Source organism: Leptopilina boulardi, unplaced genomic scaffold (genome assembly GCF_019393585.1).
Source record: "Leptopilina boulardi isolate dan_hultmark-lab unplaced genomic scaffold, ZJU_Lbou_2.1 LbouV2_408, whole genome shotgun sequence".
NCBI classification, from domain to species: domain Eukaryota; kingdom Metazoa; phylum Arthropoda; class Insecta; order Hymenoptera; family Figitidae; genus Leptopilina; species Leptopilina boulardi.
Window position 1 is genome coordinate 2,345,784 of NW_026137983.1, and position 16,119 is coordinate 2,361,902.

The 16,119-nt window shown below is 26.9% G+C and overlaps 1 protein-coding gene across 3 annotated transcripts in view; it reads right to left on the reverse strand.

The window, feature by feature from the left end:
- Positions 1 to 16,119, reverse strand: part of LOC127289444 (protein phosphatase Slingshot) — a 233,056-nt gene that overhangs the window by 45,552 nt on the left and 171,385 nt on the right. For all 3 annotated transcript variants that reach the window (XM_051317379.1, XM_051317378.1, XM_051317381.1), the window contains one exon: positions 6,738 to 6,803. In XM_051317379.1, the coding sequence (XP_051173336.1) occupies positions 6,738 to 6,803 (66 nt within the window). The remainder of the gene's footprint in view (positions 1 to 6,737; positions 6,804 to 16,119) is intronic.

A 16,119-nucleotide genomic window follows, 5' to 3' on the forward strand; every position in this document is an offset into this window, starting at 1 on the left:
TTTATTGTATTTAATTAAATAATTTTTTAACTAAGTAATTGAAAAAAGTTTACAATTGTAATTGGATATAGATTTTTGTATAAAAAAAAGTTATTATTTAACAAATGATTTTAACGTAACCTAATTTTTTCCGAAAAGTGTATAACTAAATCTTCTAAAATTGTTTAAAATTAATTTTTGTTTAATTTTTCTTTGCATTAAAAACGATGTTAAAAATCATTTTTCAGTTTTGAGGTTACGTTATCCTCCTTAACAATTTTTCCCACGATATCAACCTTGAACCATTACCAAATTTTATGATTCTTTTGCCTGAATTTTCGCACCTTTTAATCTTAAAATTTAATTTTGAGGTAATTTTCTACATTTGACATTGGAGTTTTAAGGACCCCAAATTTTAAGATTATTTTTGCCTCTTGACCTGTGATTGTATTTGACCTTCAATTTTTAATGCAAAAATTTTCAGATTATGTTCGTCTATTGACCTTTCTATTTCATTATCATTACTTTTAATTTTTTTTTTTTTTTGATAGATTAATTGTCGTTTTTTAATATACTATTTTATCCTTTTTATTTTTATTAATTCAGAAATAAAGTTAATTTCTAAAAATATAAATTTAATAAGAAATGTCACGAGAAATGGTTCAATGTTTCCGTCCAATTTACACCCACTTGCGTTTATAACATCTGTTGAGTATTTTTTTTTTCCCCCTCATTAACTGCGTTATATTCATTACTAACGATAAAATTAAGTGTAAAATTACAAGCATTGGAGAATTATCACATTAAAAAGTCTCATTTAATATAATTTATGTTCACAATTATTTGTCATTTGACTTCTCGATTTAATGTACATTATAAATATATATATAATTTTGAACTCGAGGACGATGCATAAGGGAAGAAGCGGATTAAAGGATTTTTCGCGCGTGGGTCGAAGTTTAATTGATGTGTCCTATAGTGTGCAACACTTTCTTACACTTATAACTTCTTCCGGGGTTGGGAATTTTTTTTCAAATCCGCACGGAGAGAAAAATCAGGGCTTTGTAGCACGGAAGTAGTTCGTGAATTTTTCGCCCGGCGCCTTTCTTCCCCGTAAAGTATGAATTCGTACGCTTTCTGCGCGACGAATATCTATGCTACAAGTCCAAGTCAGATGTGCCTTGGTAGCAAGAAACCGTGCTGCATTCGTAGCGACGCCACGCGAATAACGCAAGCACTAGCAAGGTGCTTCTTTTCCACGAGTTCCGCCCTATTTCGGTAAGAAGAGCTTCTTGCAAATACACTTTCGTGCAAACGTTTCAGAAAACGTATTTTAAAAATTCAATTTAAAGCCATTTAAAGCATATAACTTCAAAATTGTTTTTAATAAATAAACTATAATGGGTAAAAGAAGTCTGATAAATTTAATTATTGAATAATATAATAATATTATGATAAAAGTAAATAAAATAATATTATAATAATATTATACACAAGTACCCACGAAAGTGTATTTGCAAGAAGCTCTTCTTACCGAAATAGGGCGGAACTCGTGGAAAAGAAGCACCTTGCTAGTGCTTGCGTTATTCGCGTGGCGTCGCTACGAATGCAGCACGGTTTCTTGCTACCAAGGCACATCTGACTTGGACTTGTAGCATAGATATTCGTCGCGCAGAAAGCGTACGAATTCATACTTTACGGGGAAGAAAGGCGCCGGGCGAAAAATTCACGAACTACTTCCGTGCTACAAAGCCCTGATTTTTCTCTCCGTGCGGTGAAATCGTCTCCTACCCACGCAAGTCTTCACACACACACACACACACCTATATCTTCCTATATTACAAAAAGATATCGCCGCCGCCGCTGTTTCAAGAACTCTTGACCTAGGAGGGGGGAGTCCCCCCCTCCTAAATTTTGAGGTTATGTTCGTTGCAAGGCTCTGAATATAGCCGCAAGTCCCCCCTCCCTCCTCTCATTTCCCCTCCTCCGCCAAAATGGCCTAAATTTTAAGGTTATGTTCGTTTCAAGACTCTGAATATAACCGCAAGTCCCCTCCCCTCCCCCACCAGAAATGACCTAAATTTTGAGATTATGTTCGTTTCAAGGCTCTGAATATAGCCGCAAGTCCCCCCTCCCTTCCTCTCATTTCCCCTCCTCCGCCAAAAATGACCTAAATTTTGAGGTTATGTTTGTTTTAAGACCCTAATAAAGCAGTAAGTCCTTCCCCCTTCCCTCATCTCTCTCTGTATTTCCCGCCAAAAATGACATAAATTTTAAGGTTCCCCCTAAAAATGACTTGAATTTAAAGGTTATGTTCGTTTCAAGACTTTTTAATAATTTATTGGTTTTTAGGCAATTTCATTGAAATTATTTTTAAAATTAATTTCTTAATGTCGATTTTAATTTATTTAATTATTTATTTATTATTAATTTAATTAATTTATTAATTAAAATTTAATAATTTTAATTTTAATAATATTTATTTAGATTTCAATGAATTTGTAATAATAATTCTTTGAAATAGGTGGTTCATTTGGAAAAATAAGATCAATGGAAAATTTAAAAAAAAAATGATTAAAACAGGGGGGTTGTCGCGCGAAGCACGCAGGGGGGCGTAGCCCCTCTAGTATATATATATATATATTGCGTTATGCGTTTAATCTTTGAAATATACCCTAAAAAAATAATCTTAAATCTAGAGGATTCCTCTAATTCATATTTTCCTCTTATATTTGGTATATCAAAATTAATATTTTTCATTTGAGAGGATGTTTTGAGAGGAAAAAAATAATTTTCCTCTAAATATAAAATAACTTTTTTTTTATATATTTATTTGCATAATGAGAGTATTTAATTTTCTCATCGATTTTTTATTTTTTTAATTTTATTATAATTTTTTCTTAATTTATTTCACTGTGTTAAATGACAGAAAAATTTAATTAAATTCGCAAAAAAATTCTAAATTTAAAAATTGAATACTGAAAGGAGGAATAATTTCATCATAACTTTTTATATATATATTTATGGTAATTTTTCAAAAATTTAATCTTTTATTCCTTATTAGTATAGAAATATTTTCGAGTCTAAAAATTTTTTATATATATGAAAAAAGAAAAAACAATCATGTGTATCGAGTATTTAAACCTACGCAAATGGTCTTCCCGAATGGACTGTATCTTATCTATATAGTTTTGTCATATGGTTAATGGTGCACGTGGGAGACATGTATCATTTGTTATAATTGCACAGAATTATCTATTAGACATGGCTATTGGATTATTACAACTCGCTCCATTCAATGGTATATATTATATTCTCGCTTTCCACGCATTATTCATATATTTATCTAATTTTTCAACAAAACAAATTATATTGTATTTCGCTCTATGTAATTCATAAGTTTATAAACGAAAATTAATTTAATTAGATACCTATATATATATATATAATAATAATCCAGAGATTATAATCCGTCATTAGATTTTTCCATTAGCAAATTTATCTGCATTATTAATTCATTTGTTTACATTTGGAAAATTTTAATTTTTTTTGGGTTATTATCATTTATGTTAAATTTAGTATAACGATCAAACTCATGAAATTAGTCGTTTTTTTGTATCTGTTTACTTTTTTAATTTAAAAAGATTTAGAAATTTGTTCTTTTAAATTAAAAAGAACACTCTAAAAAATTACATAAGTTTTATCTTTTTATAGAAATAATTACAAAAAAATTGAATATTCTTAAGAAGAGGGACAAAATTCAAATTTTATCCTATTTAAATTTTCGTTATTATTACTCAACAATTTTTTTCCTAACATTATTATTTAGGAACTGAAAATGTTTTACGTTATCAAAATGTTTAAAAATTTATATTTGTTCATTTTAAAAAATTTTATTTTTTGAGAAAATAATTTTTTTTTTAATTCGTAGAGTAACGGCACCAGTGAAGGAACTGACACCAGTGAAAGAACAAATTTCATGTTTTGCATTCTAATTAGTGTAATAAGCAATTTGGTATTATAAATTATATATTTTTATGTTCCTTATTTAATTTACGTCTTTAGTATCTAAGATACCTAGAGAGTTAACACGTAAATTTTATAAAAAATTTTTTTTAAAAATGTTGTGTTGCAAATTTATCTTCAACAATAAGAACTCTTCTCTGACACGTTATTTCTTTTTTCACATTTAACTAATTTAAACTGCCTTAAATCGTCGGTCTTCTTTAAACTAAATTTATCTTGTGTATTAGAAATACTTCTTTTCATTTAAAAGCTAATAAAATATTAATTTGCCATAAGAAAAGCAAATTCCGTCATTGGGTTTTTTTTTTTTTTTATTTACTAGTGAAAGAACAGAAATGTTTTTTTACTGGTTCCAATGCAATCCAATGAAGGAACACCTTCAACGAATAGTCTGAAGTCAAACAAAAAAATGACAAAATCAAATAGGTTAACACTGTTAGGTTACAATAATATTGTTAAAATAAATTGCAACTAGATGATTGATTGTAGGTTATAAATGCATTTTCAATTAAAAATAAGATTCTGCAAACATAGTTAAAAAATATTCATAATTATCATTAATTTACTTTTATTTTAGTATATTACAAACATTTTATTACTTTATCTTTGTTTTAATACATTTTTTAAATATATTTTAAATATATATTTCACATTGTTCTTTCACTGGATGCAGAAAATTCTTTCATTAGACAATTTGTTCTTTCACTGGTGAAATAGGTATGTTTTACTTATTAATTAAAATTTTAATTAACATCTTATATTTATGAAAATTAAATATGACCTTCGCATTCTACACTTAATTAGCTATAGAAAAAAAATTGGTAAAAAAATTTTCAATAACTGCATTCAAAAATAATAAATGATAAAAGTATGCATTTCCTTAAATGTTCTTTCACTGGTGCCGTTACCCTACGATTAATTGTTTAAAAACACAGACACACAAAAAAAAGTGGCGTGACCGAGACACTAAAGTAGTATATTCCAATGTATTTTTTGCCGCTGAATCCGAATCCAAAGTCGGAATAGTCAGATTGGCTCTTGTTTTTGAGTTATACTCAAAAAACGACTCAAAAAACGACTCAAAAAAACTAGTTAAAATAAAAAAACAAAAAAAATTTTTTTATGTCACTACGATAGTATATTTCCATGCATTTTTTCCCGCTAAATCCGAATTCGAAGCCAGAAATGTCAAATTGGATTAAAATTTTGAGATAAACTCAAAAAACTGCTCAAAAAAGTGATTTAAAACCAAAAATTTTTTTGAGTTTATCTCAAAATTTTGAGCCAATTTGACATTTCTGTCTTCGAATTTGGATTTAGTGGGAAAAAATACATGGAAATGCACTAGTGTAATGTGTTGGCCAAAAAAATTTTCGTTTTTTTGATTTTAACTAATTTTTTAAGCAGTTTTTTGAGTTTATCTCAAAAGTTTGAGCTAATTTGACATTTCTGGCTTCGAATTCGGATTCAGCGGGAAAAAATACATGGAAATATACTAGTGTAGTGACATTAAAAATTTTTTTTGTTTTTTTATTTTAATTAGTTTTTTTGAGTCGTTTTTTGAGTATAACTCAAAAACAAGAGCCAATCTGACTATTCCGACTTCGGATTCGGATTCAGCGGCGAAAAATACATGGGAATATACTACTGTAGTGTCTCGGCTAAACCACTTTTTTTTTGTGTGCCTGTGAAATTATAAGAAAAGTGTAAAAAAAAATGTTGTTTATGAAAAATATTAAAAATTGTGGAAGAAATTCATTTTTAAAAGAATTACCAGTGAAATTTCAATTAATCATATTTTATATTACGTGTAGAGTTATATCAATTTTATTGTTTTCGTCTTTTTTTCAAAAGAATTTTCTCAATTTCGTTGTGAATGAATTATAAACAAATTTTTTTTAAACCTAAAAAACAGAATTAAAAATTGAACATCATAGGAAATTTATATTATTTTTTTCAGATTTCAAACATAATACATATTTTTTTAAATTTATCGATTTATGTTCCAATTATTTTTATTGTTTAATTAAATAAAAAAAAAAAATAAAAACTTTAGTATTGCAATTTTAATATCGCAAAATTAATTAAAAAATGTATTTAAAAATTAAAAAGTGTTCAGCAACTTTTTTTTTGTGATAAATCTTTACTATGTAGGAATTTTTAATTTTTTAAATATTTGAATTGAAAAAAAATTAATTTGCTGAAAAATTGTTTATTTAATGAAATTACATTTTTATGTGATTCATTTGTATTGTAAATAAATTAATATTGTAAATTAATTTTAAAATATTCTTTAAATAATTGTTGAAAATGGAAAATAGTGCAAAATTTTTTTCAAAAATATTTTGTATTAAATTTGAAAAAAATAAGTATCTATATTTTAAATTTTATATTCAATAGATAATTCTTTAGTTTATTTTCGAAAAAAAATTATGTTTAAAATAAAATTGTAATTTAAAGAAAATAAAATTAAAAGAGAATGTAATTGTTAGTCAGATGTAAATAATAAAATTGAAATAAAAAAAAGAATCACTTTTGTTGCACATTATTTTTCATATAAAATCCAATTAAATTGAAAATTATATATTAATTGATGCTATAGTGATAATTTATCCGTATTTTAGAGACATGCGTCGATAGTCTTAATAATGTATTTGCTGTTGGCGACCATGTCGATTATAATATGATGATATGAGAATTAAAAAAAAAAAAAAAAAGAAAAAGTGACTTACCACATAGCCTGAACGGAAACCGGCTTGAAGATGTGTTGACGACCGCAGACGCTGACGCTGAAGCCACTGTAACACAATAAAAAGAAACCGGAAGTGAGACAAGGTGATCCACATCGATGTGCGAATAGCGTTAACCTTATAAAGGGTAGGCCATTGAATTGGCATTCTAACATCGACCGCATTGGTCTTTTCTAGTAGTACTATAACAGTTGCAGCTCTATTTCTATTTCAAGACACCTATCCATGTGTTCCGCAAGTGAAATATATCCTATTCACAGATTTAGTCTGGGCCTTTACACATAGAGAACTATATAGATTTATATAGCTTCATTATCTCTATTTCCCTGTTCTCAATTTAGCACGATTTAATCAGATTAAGATTACCGTTCAAGATTATGGATTATAATGATTATTTATCGTGACTATAAATAGTTTAACGTATGTTGAAGGGGTAAATTATAAATTCGTTAGAAAAAATGGCCTATCCTATTTAAAGTAAACATTTAAAAATATTATAACACAGCCCCACAAAAAAAAAAAAAAATTTTTTTGTCCGGCGAACTAGACTATGTCATTTCTCACGTATTTTGGGTTGCTGAATCCGAATCCGGGGTCAGAATTCACAAGTTGGTTCGTTTTTTCTTTCTAACCTTAAAAAACTTACTTTTTCTGTACATTTTGAGAGAAAATAAAAAATCGTGAGCTAGTTTTGAAATTACGACCACGGATTACAATTTAGAAGTTAAATTTACTCACCACTTAAATACATTCTTCAAATTAAAAATGGCGGACCAAAAATGGCGGATATTTTACAAATTGTTCAAAATTGCGGATCCAATATGACTGATGAGAAAAGTAAATGTTGTACATGGGGGTTTTTCTGATCGTTGATTGTAATTAAAAATTCAGATTTTTGTAATTTAAAATAGGGAGTCTTACATAGTGAATGGAATTTTTTTTAAATTGATATGATCCGCTGAAAAAATTAACACACAAAAGGTTTTGAAGTCAAGGATTACTAATCTTATATTGTATCATAGTATAGTCACACAGACAATCTGCCTTGTAATATATGATTCGAAAAAATGCGAGAAAAAATGACTAATCTTATATATTTCACATTTAAAATATATATTTGACCTTCTTTCTGTAACCAGGGTACCGTCACCATATTGGATCCGTCATTTTGAATTTTTTTAAACTGACGCCAGAGTCGTAATCAGCGACTCAAAAAAAACCCCAAGTACCAAATTTCGAGCGAATCGGAACAATTTGTAAAATATCCGCCATATTGGATCCGCCATTTTTAATTTGAAGAATGTATTTAAGTGGTAAGTAAATTTAACTTCTAAATTGTAAACCATGGTCGTAATTTCAAAACTAGCTCACGATTTTTTATTTTATCTCAAAATGTACAGAAAAAGTAAGTTTTTTGAGGTTAGAAAGAAAAATCGAACAAACTTGTGAATTCTGACCCCGGATTCGGATTCAGCGACCCAAAATACGTGAGAAATGACTAGTCTAGTTCGCCGGACAAAAAAAATTTTTTTTTTTTGTGGGGCTGTGTAATCATTCTAAATAACAATAACAGGCTTCGGAACGATTTTAAGGTACAAAAAAAGTCGAAAAAAGCGATTTCTTTATTTTAACTAAATTTAATTAGTTAATACATATTTTACTTTGAAAAACTAATGTTATTAAATATTAAATTCATTTGATTAATATTCCTTAATAAAAATAATTCTATATTAAGAATGTTATCAAGAGAATTATTTCAGAATATTATAATCGAACTAATGTAAGAAAAATTTTCAAAGAAGTACTTTCTAAAAGAAAATTCTTAAATTTCCATTTTTTTTAATTTTCATTGTAAATTAAATCTTGTTTGATAAAAAAAAAATTATTTCTTGCATTAAAACGAATCGATTAACCTATACAAAGTTCATCATATTTTACGGAAATCACGAAGCTGAAGTACGCAATGTTTTTAATAAACAATTTTCAAAGAAATAACTTTTTAAAATAAAAAATTTTTATCATTTTTTGTCTAAAAAATATTTTTTTATAATTTGTTAATTAATAAAAATTACAAGAAATATTTTTTAGGCAAAAAATTATAGAATTTTTCATTTTAAAAATTTATTTCTTTAAAAATCGTTTATCATAAACGTTGCGTACTTGAGCTTTGTACTGAAATCTATAGATTAAATCCTGTTTTTGATTTTTATTTTTTGAAAAAAAATAGTTTTTTTGTATTTTTTGAAATAACTTTTTCTTATATAGAAATTTTTATTAATTCTTGTCAAAATTGTATATTCCTGACATGAAAACAAATCGATTTATGTAATATAAAGTTTACATTTAACCAATATATTTATAAAATTGATCGCTATTTTAGTTGTAATCCTTCTTTTATAATCTTGAATATAAGTGTATCATGATGAGTAAGCTAAATGATCATGAAATGAATACCTTGTTTTTCTTTTTTTAATTTTAGACTTTTAATTTAAATAAATAAATTTTTAAAGAAATATTAAAATTGTTAAAAAGAATTACATTCTCTAAATCTGAATTAGAAAAAATGTTTACTAATTTAAATTAGTGACTCGCACTTTTTGCTTTAGAATTAGTTAAATTTTACTAATTGTTAGTAAAATAAAATGTGTGAAATTTCAGACAATAATTAAATTTTACAGAATATTGAAAATAATTTCTATAAAAAGAAAAAGCATTTCTATAAATTATAATGCAAATAAATTCTTCAATTATCCATTCTTTAAAATGTATGTATTATAATTTATTGAAATCATGTAATTTTGAGTATTTAGTACAGAAATACACCTCCATGAAGTTGGCGTCGACGCTCAGCGCCAAAAATTGTTTTTCACAGGAACAAAAATGTCAAATTATTTTTTTGTTTATAATTTTCGGTCAAAATTATCTGAGAAATACTTTTCAATGTATTATGTGGACCCAAAACCTTTTTAAAAATGATTTGATATTTTTGGTCCCATGTAAAATTATTTTTCGACGCTGAGCGTCGACGCCAACTTCATGGAGGTAGAAATACAGTGTATTTATTCCTAATTTATTATACTATATTTAACAATGCTCATCTATATTTTATGATGATGAAAATGATTTGTTACTATTGTGCATGCTCTCTTTTTTTGTGTTTTGTATTTCTATCTCACACTTTCGGTGTTACAGTGATCTATATATATATATATATATTGAGAAAAAAAATGTAACATTGTCATTTAAGGAAAATGCGCGTTCTAATTCGCTTGTTTTATAACAGTAATTAATTCTCTCTCGGTGAAAAAAGAGTTGCAATATCTTGGTGCAAAAAACGCGAGAATAATATAATTGTTTGTAAACTATTCTTTGCAAATATTTAGCGAAAAAAAAAATTTAATGAGTTTTACTAAATTACTGCATCATTGAAATGCAATTTTATTTACTTAGTCATTTTAACTCTATATATAAATGAGTCATTTTATTTCGTTAAAATATACATATTCCATTGTTATAATAATAAAAAAATAATAATAATAAAATTTATGCCTAAAGTATTCATTTATATACAAAACATGCAATTTATTCTAAAATTGAAAATATATTTGCTTGGCAATTCTGTTTTTTAGAATATTTTAATAAAAATTATTCTTAAATTTAGAATATACTATTCTTAAAATAAGATAATATATTCTAAATTAATAAAGTACAAAAAATATTGTAATCGACTTTTTTCTTAAACTGAAATTAAAAATTAGAATTATAGGTTATGTTTTAAAATTTTTAAGAAAAAATGCACAAAGATAATGAAATCTCAATATAAAATATCGAAGTATTTATTACTTTTAGCATATTCAATAAAAAGTAAAAACTGATTTTATTTTTTCATAAATAGAAAAGATCTTTTAATCAAAACGTTAAACTCTTATAAACAATAATCTATAATTCATTTGCTTCTGGCTGAATCCATTTCAAAACATACAGGCCGACCACCTTCAGGTTGTAGATTTTTCTGTCGATGAAATATGTTATTCTACATGAAAACTAAAGAGACACGTATTTTTTTATTTTTCATAAAAATTATGTTTAACAAAGTTATGGTCATTTGAAGTTTGAGTGGTAAAACTCGAAAGAACAATGAAAAAAAATTGTTTCGCCTGTAATTTTTTTTCTAATGAATGCAATCAAATTATTTTTCTTGGATCTTGTAGGGGGTATATTCCTCTTTAAAATCCCATTTGAAATTTGCAAAAAGATTCAAAATTAACAAAACAGGAGATGATTTTCTAAAAATTATTAAAGTCAATTTTCTCAAAAACCCCACTTTTTTTTCTCTCAAATTTTTACCATAAATTCTTACCAATATGAAGAACCAATCCTAGAAGTTTCAAGCGGGCTAAACAATCCTGGTAGTAAGGAGAAATTTTTTTCGAAATATTTTTTTTTACGAAATTTGAAATGGCTGACGTGCAGTTTCAAAAACAAATGAACTCACTGAAGTGAGTCATTTTATAACCAACAATAATGTATGTATAGAAAATAACCATAAAATCATTTTTTTCAAACAGGTTCTAAATATCAAAAAATTTATAATTTGACATTTTAAGTATCGTTAAGACCAATGAAAATAAATATATAATTAATGAAAAGGTGAAAAAAGAAAAAATATTTTTTATAAATATTGTGATTCTTTCAGTAATATACTCTTGAAATATTTTCCAATTCAAATTATCATTCAAAAATTTTTTAAAAAACTTAAAGTTTTAATTTTCAATTTGGAAATTAATATTTGCAAATTTCATTTTAAAATAAATTGATTAAGTAAAAATTCAAGATAGTTTATTTTATAATAATTCAAATATTAAAAAAATATTTTTTCAAATTATTATGAATTATTTTCACATATAAATAATTAAATATTTTTATTGCACATTAAAACACATTTAAAGTAACTGAATATTGAAATACATATATTATTGATTTAAAAAATGTTTAATTAATTTCCAAAAAATCATGTTTGGCAGTTCGAGCCATGTACGAAACTTTATTAATTATTATTACATGAAATCATGGACGTAAGAAGTAAATGGACCCAGCACAAAGTTGCGGGGTGGGGACTCATGTAGGTAAGAGGAGAACTGTTCAGTGCGCATGAATTGGTGGAAATTCTGTGATTGGTCGAACATTGCGTCGTGTATAGCAGACGATGCAAAATGGAAATCGACTATTGTTTGTTGACAATGTGTCTAGCGGTTTTAATTATGCATTCTATTATAATCTTAGAATAAGTAAAACATGGTAAAAAAATATGGAAAATGCATTATTAAAACGTGAAAATTCTCGGACTATTAAAACAAATGGAAATAAGAAAAATGTGACATATCACAGGTAAGTATTTATCTCGTGTTTCTCTGTTTGTTCACGGTACAGGTTATGTTTTTAACAATTTTTATGTGACATTTTTTAATTATTAATTTCATTATTTATAGAAATAGTTGATCATATTTCTTTTAAATGTATCTATTCATAATTTATTTTTATTAATTTTTTTATAATTCATTTTGTATTATTAATAACATTATTATATCGTGTTATATTTTATTTATTGCATATTGTTTTGTATTTGGAAAATATCTGTTTCATATTAAATATTTACAGAAAAATGTTATTAATTAATTTAATGGACACTTTTTTGAAAAACATATTTTTTTAGATTGAAATTTACGGATTTTATTACAAGTTACTTTTTATAATTATGTTATTCGTTTTAAATTACGCGCGCCGGCGCAAGCGTACTAAACGGCCAATCAACGTACTTCCACCAATGCCTCACCCTTCACCGAAGATCGGTTTTACCCCCCTTGTCTATCAAACATACAACGTGCTGGGTCCATTTACTTCTTACGTCCATGCATGAAATCAAATACATAAATACTTAGATTAGATTGGAGTGTTCTATTTGTCAAATTACATTTACTCCAACCAATAATTGTTGGTTATAAAATGACTCACTTCAGTTAGTTCATTTGTTCTTGAAACTGCACGTCAGCCATTTCAAATTTCGTATAAAAAAATATTTCGAAAAAAATTTCTCCTTACTACCAGGATTGTTTAGCCCGCTTGAAACTCCTAGGATTGGTTCTTCATATTGGTAAGAATTTATGGTAAAAATTTGAGAGAAAAAAAAGTGGGGTTTTTGAGAAAATTGACTTTAATAATTTTTAGAAAATAATCTCCTGTTTTGTTAATTTTGAATCTTTTTGCAAATTTCAAATGGGATTTTAAAGAGGAATATACCCCCTACAAGATCCAAGAAAAATAATTTGATTGCATTCATTAGAAAAAAAATTATAGGCGAAACAATTTTTTTTCATTGTTCTTTCGAGTTTTACCACTCAAACTTCAAATGACCATAACTTCGTTAAACATAATTTTTATGAAAAATAAAAAAATACGTGTCTCTTTATTTTTCATGTAGAATAACATATTTCATCGACAGAAAAATCTACAACCTGAAGGTGGTCGGCCTGTACGTTTTGAAATGGATTCAGCCTTCTAAGGTCTCTTTCTTGAGAGAGCGTCACATTTGTATTAGTAAAGGAAACTTTTTTTTAATTACTTCTGAAATTCAAATAATTAATAAAAATGTCATTTCTTAAAATCACGAAATTAGTAAATAATTTTCATTGATTATTTTTTCAAGCCCGATTGACACATTTATACAGTGGTATATTCATTAAATTCTTTCTCAAATTACTTAATTATTCCTGATATTTAAATGACACGCACGGGAAATTATTGTATACGGTAAATTCAAATACCGTATGTATATAAATGGAACATAATTCAGCAGTGTTGATTCTAAGAATCGACTGAATTTCCGGAGAAGACAGTCTACATTGCCGACAATAATTTACGCTCGAAGATATATGCATACATGATCGCAAATAGTATTCGGCGTTATGAGCTTTTTGTACATAATGTCCAATTAGTGGGTTAAGTGGGCATATCATCGTCACACAAAATGCGCAACGTTCTACTATAACACAAGTTTTCATCATAACCTCCAAATCATTATTTTTTATAACAATTTTTTCTATAATTTTTTACATATTTACCATAATATTTATGTTACCATTTTTTTTTCTAGAATGGATTATTATTTTATTTTCAATTATATTAATTATGAATCACCTGTTACTGTTTAAGATCCGATGAAGAGATTTTGGTTGTAATAAAAAATGATGACGTAAAACAGAGTATATGTATATACAAAAAGCTAATAAATACGGAAGCTAACGAGAAATAAACAAAACCCAGTTAAGTCCTGGAAGTTTATTTATAATGGCGGGAGTTCGGACGTGAATATTCTAAAGTTTTGAAAGGCATTCTCGAGAAGAAGAAAAAAAAAAAGGAGAAAAAAGAAATTTGACTTTTTCCAAAGCGCGTGCAATGTTCTACTTCCTTAGACATGGATGGCTAACTATGCATCTTGAAACAAAACCGATTATGTAGTTCGTGGCAAAAGAACAAGTTTGTGCATCAAGTCGAGCCTAACTCTTGAGAGTCTGATGCGACAAGCCTACTGCCATATACATTGAACAAGAGAATAAAGAAAAGAACGGGTCATCGACATCTTTGGAACGCGAACTGGTCCGCACTTGCTCATTTTCTTTTCCACTCTCTCATTTTCTTTATACCACTCTCTTATTTTCTTCACTTTATACTGTTCATTTTCATTCACTTTTTATATACATATATATATATATATATATACATACTTCCATCAACAAAACCATAATCTTCCATAAGAAAATTATTCTAATTTGTTAATCTAATGGAAAAATAATTGAAATTAACAAATAAAATTTCATTATTGCACAGAAAAAACTTAGACTCATTTTTGTTGCAACTCATTTTCTTTTGGGTATCGAAATGAATATGGGACAAACTTCATGTTATTCAAAATGATATTGGCTGGAATTTCAGATTTCTAAGTTGGCATCATAAGCAGAGTAATTTTGTATTTCAATTATTGTTTCTAATATTTCAACAACACCAGAAAGATTATTTTAACCAGTACGAATATTTAGAAGTTTTTAAATAAAAATTATTTATTATTATTTACGTAGATAATAATTAATTTCATAAGTTTTTAAATTTACCGCTATTATTTAAGTTGGCAGTACCGTTCCTGTTGTCAAAACACATGTTTTCATTTTTCTAACCTAAAAACATATTTCCTTTATTATTTTATTACGCGATTACAAGCAATTTTTAATCAAATATATTAAGTCTAGCGTGTTATTTACTTCTTTGTAATTATTATATTTCATGTTTTTGTGCAAAATTATTCGTTATTTCACAATATTTTTCCATTTTTCTTTTTCTCAAAATGAAACTTGCCTGTTTCATTTTGATACTTTTACCTTAGAACTCGAAATGAAACAACCAGTTTCATTTTTGTTGCGAATCAAATTGAGTATAGAATCTATACTCAATTTGAATTCAGGTTTTTTCTGTGTGATTATTGAGTCGGTAATAATCGATAATTCCATTGTCAGAAGATTTGCACTTTTTTTAGGTTAGGTTACGCAACCGCAAAACAAAATATATTCACCTCCCTAATGTTGGCTTCGACGCTCAGCGCCGAAAATTGTTTTTCGCAGAATCAAAAATTTCAAAATATTTTTTTTTTTAAATTTTTCAATTCAAATAATACATTGAAAAATACTTCTCAAGGACCAAAAACCTTTTTAAAAAATGTTTTGATATTTTTGATTCAGCGAAAAACAATTTTTGGCGCTTAGCGTCGAAGCCAACTTCAGGGATGTATATATTCAACCCACTGGCTAATTATAATAATGTTCATATTCTTAACAACAAACAATTAAGAATCACAAGAAAAAACGCTGGATAAATTTTGTTGCGGGTAATTTTCACCAATGCTAATTCACATAGACGGTGCGCCCTCAACTAGGATAAAATTTGTTGCAAGTAATTTTTATACCGATTTTGAGGTAAAAATTCGACTTTTTTTTCGTGTGATGAAAAATTAAGCAAAACTGACAAATAATTTTTTTTTTTTTTTAATGGTCTTGCAAATAGAAAAACTGCAATAAATCAGTCAATTTTTAAAGAAATCTATTTAAATAGGGCTCATTCGACGCACAATTTAGTACAAGGAGAGAAATTTCTAGAAATATTTACCGTGCTGCCACCTGAGAGTAAGTACAAAGTACATTCTGGCAGTTTCTACTGTGCTGCCCCTACAAATTTTGCATTACAGATTGTAGAGGCCACACAGTAAAAACTGCCAGAATGTACTGTGCACTCACTTTCTGGTGGCAGCACGGTAAATATT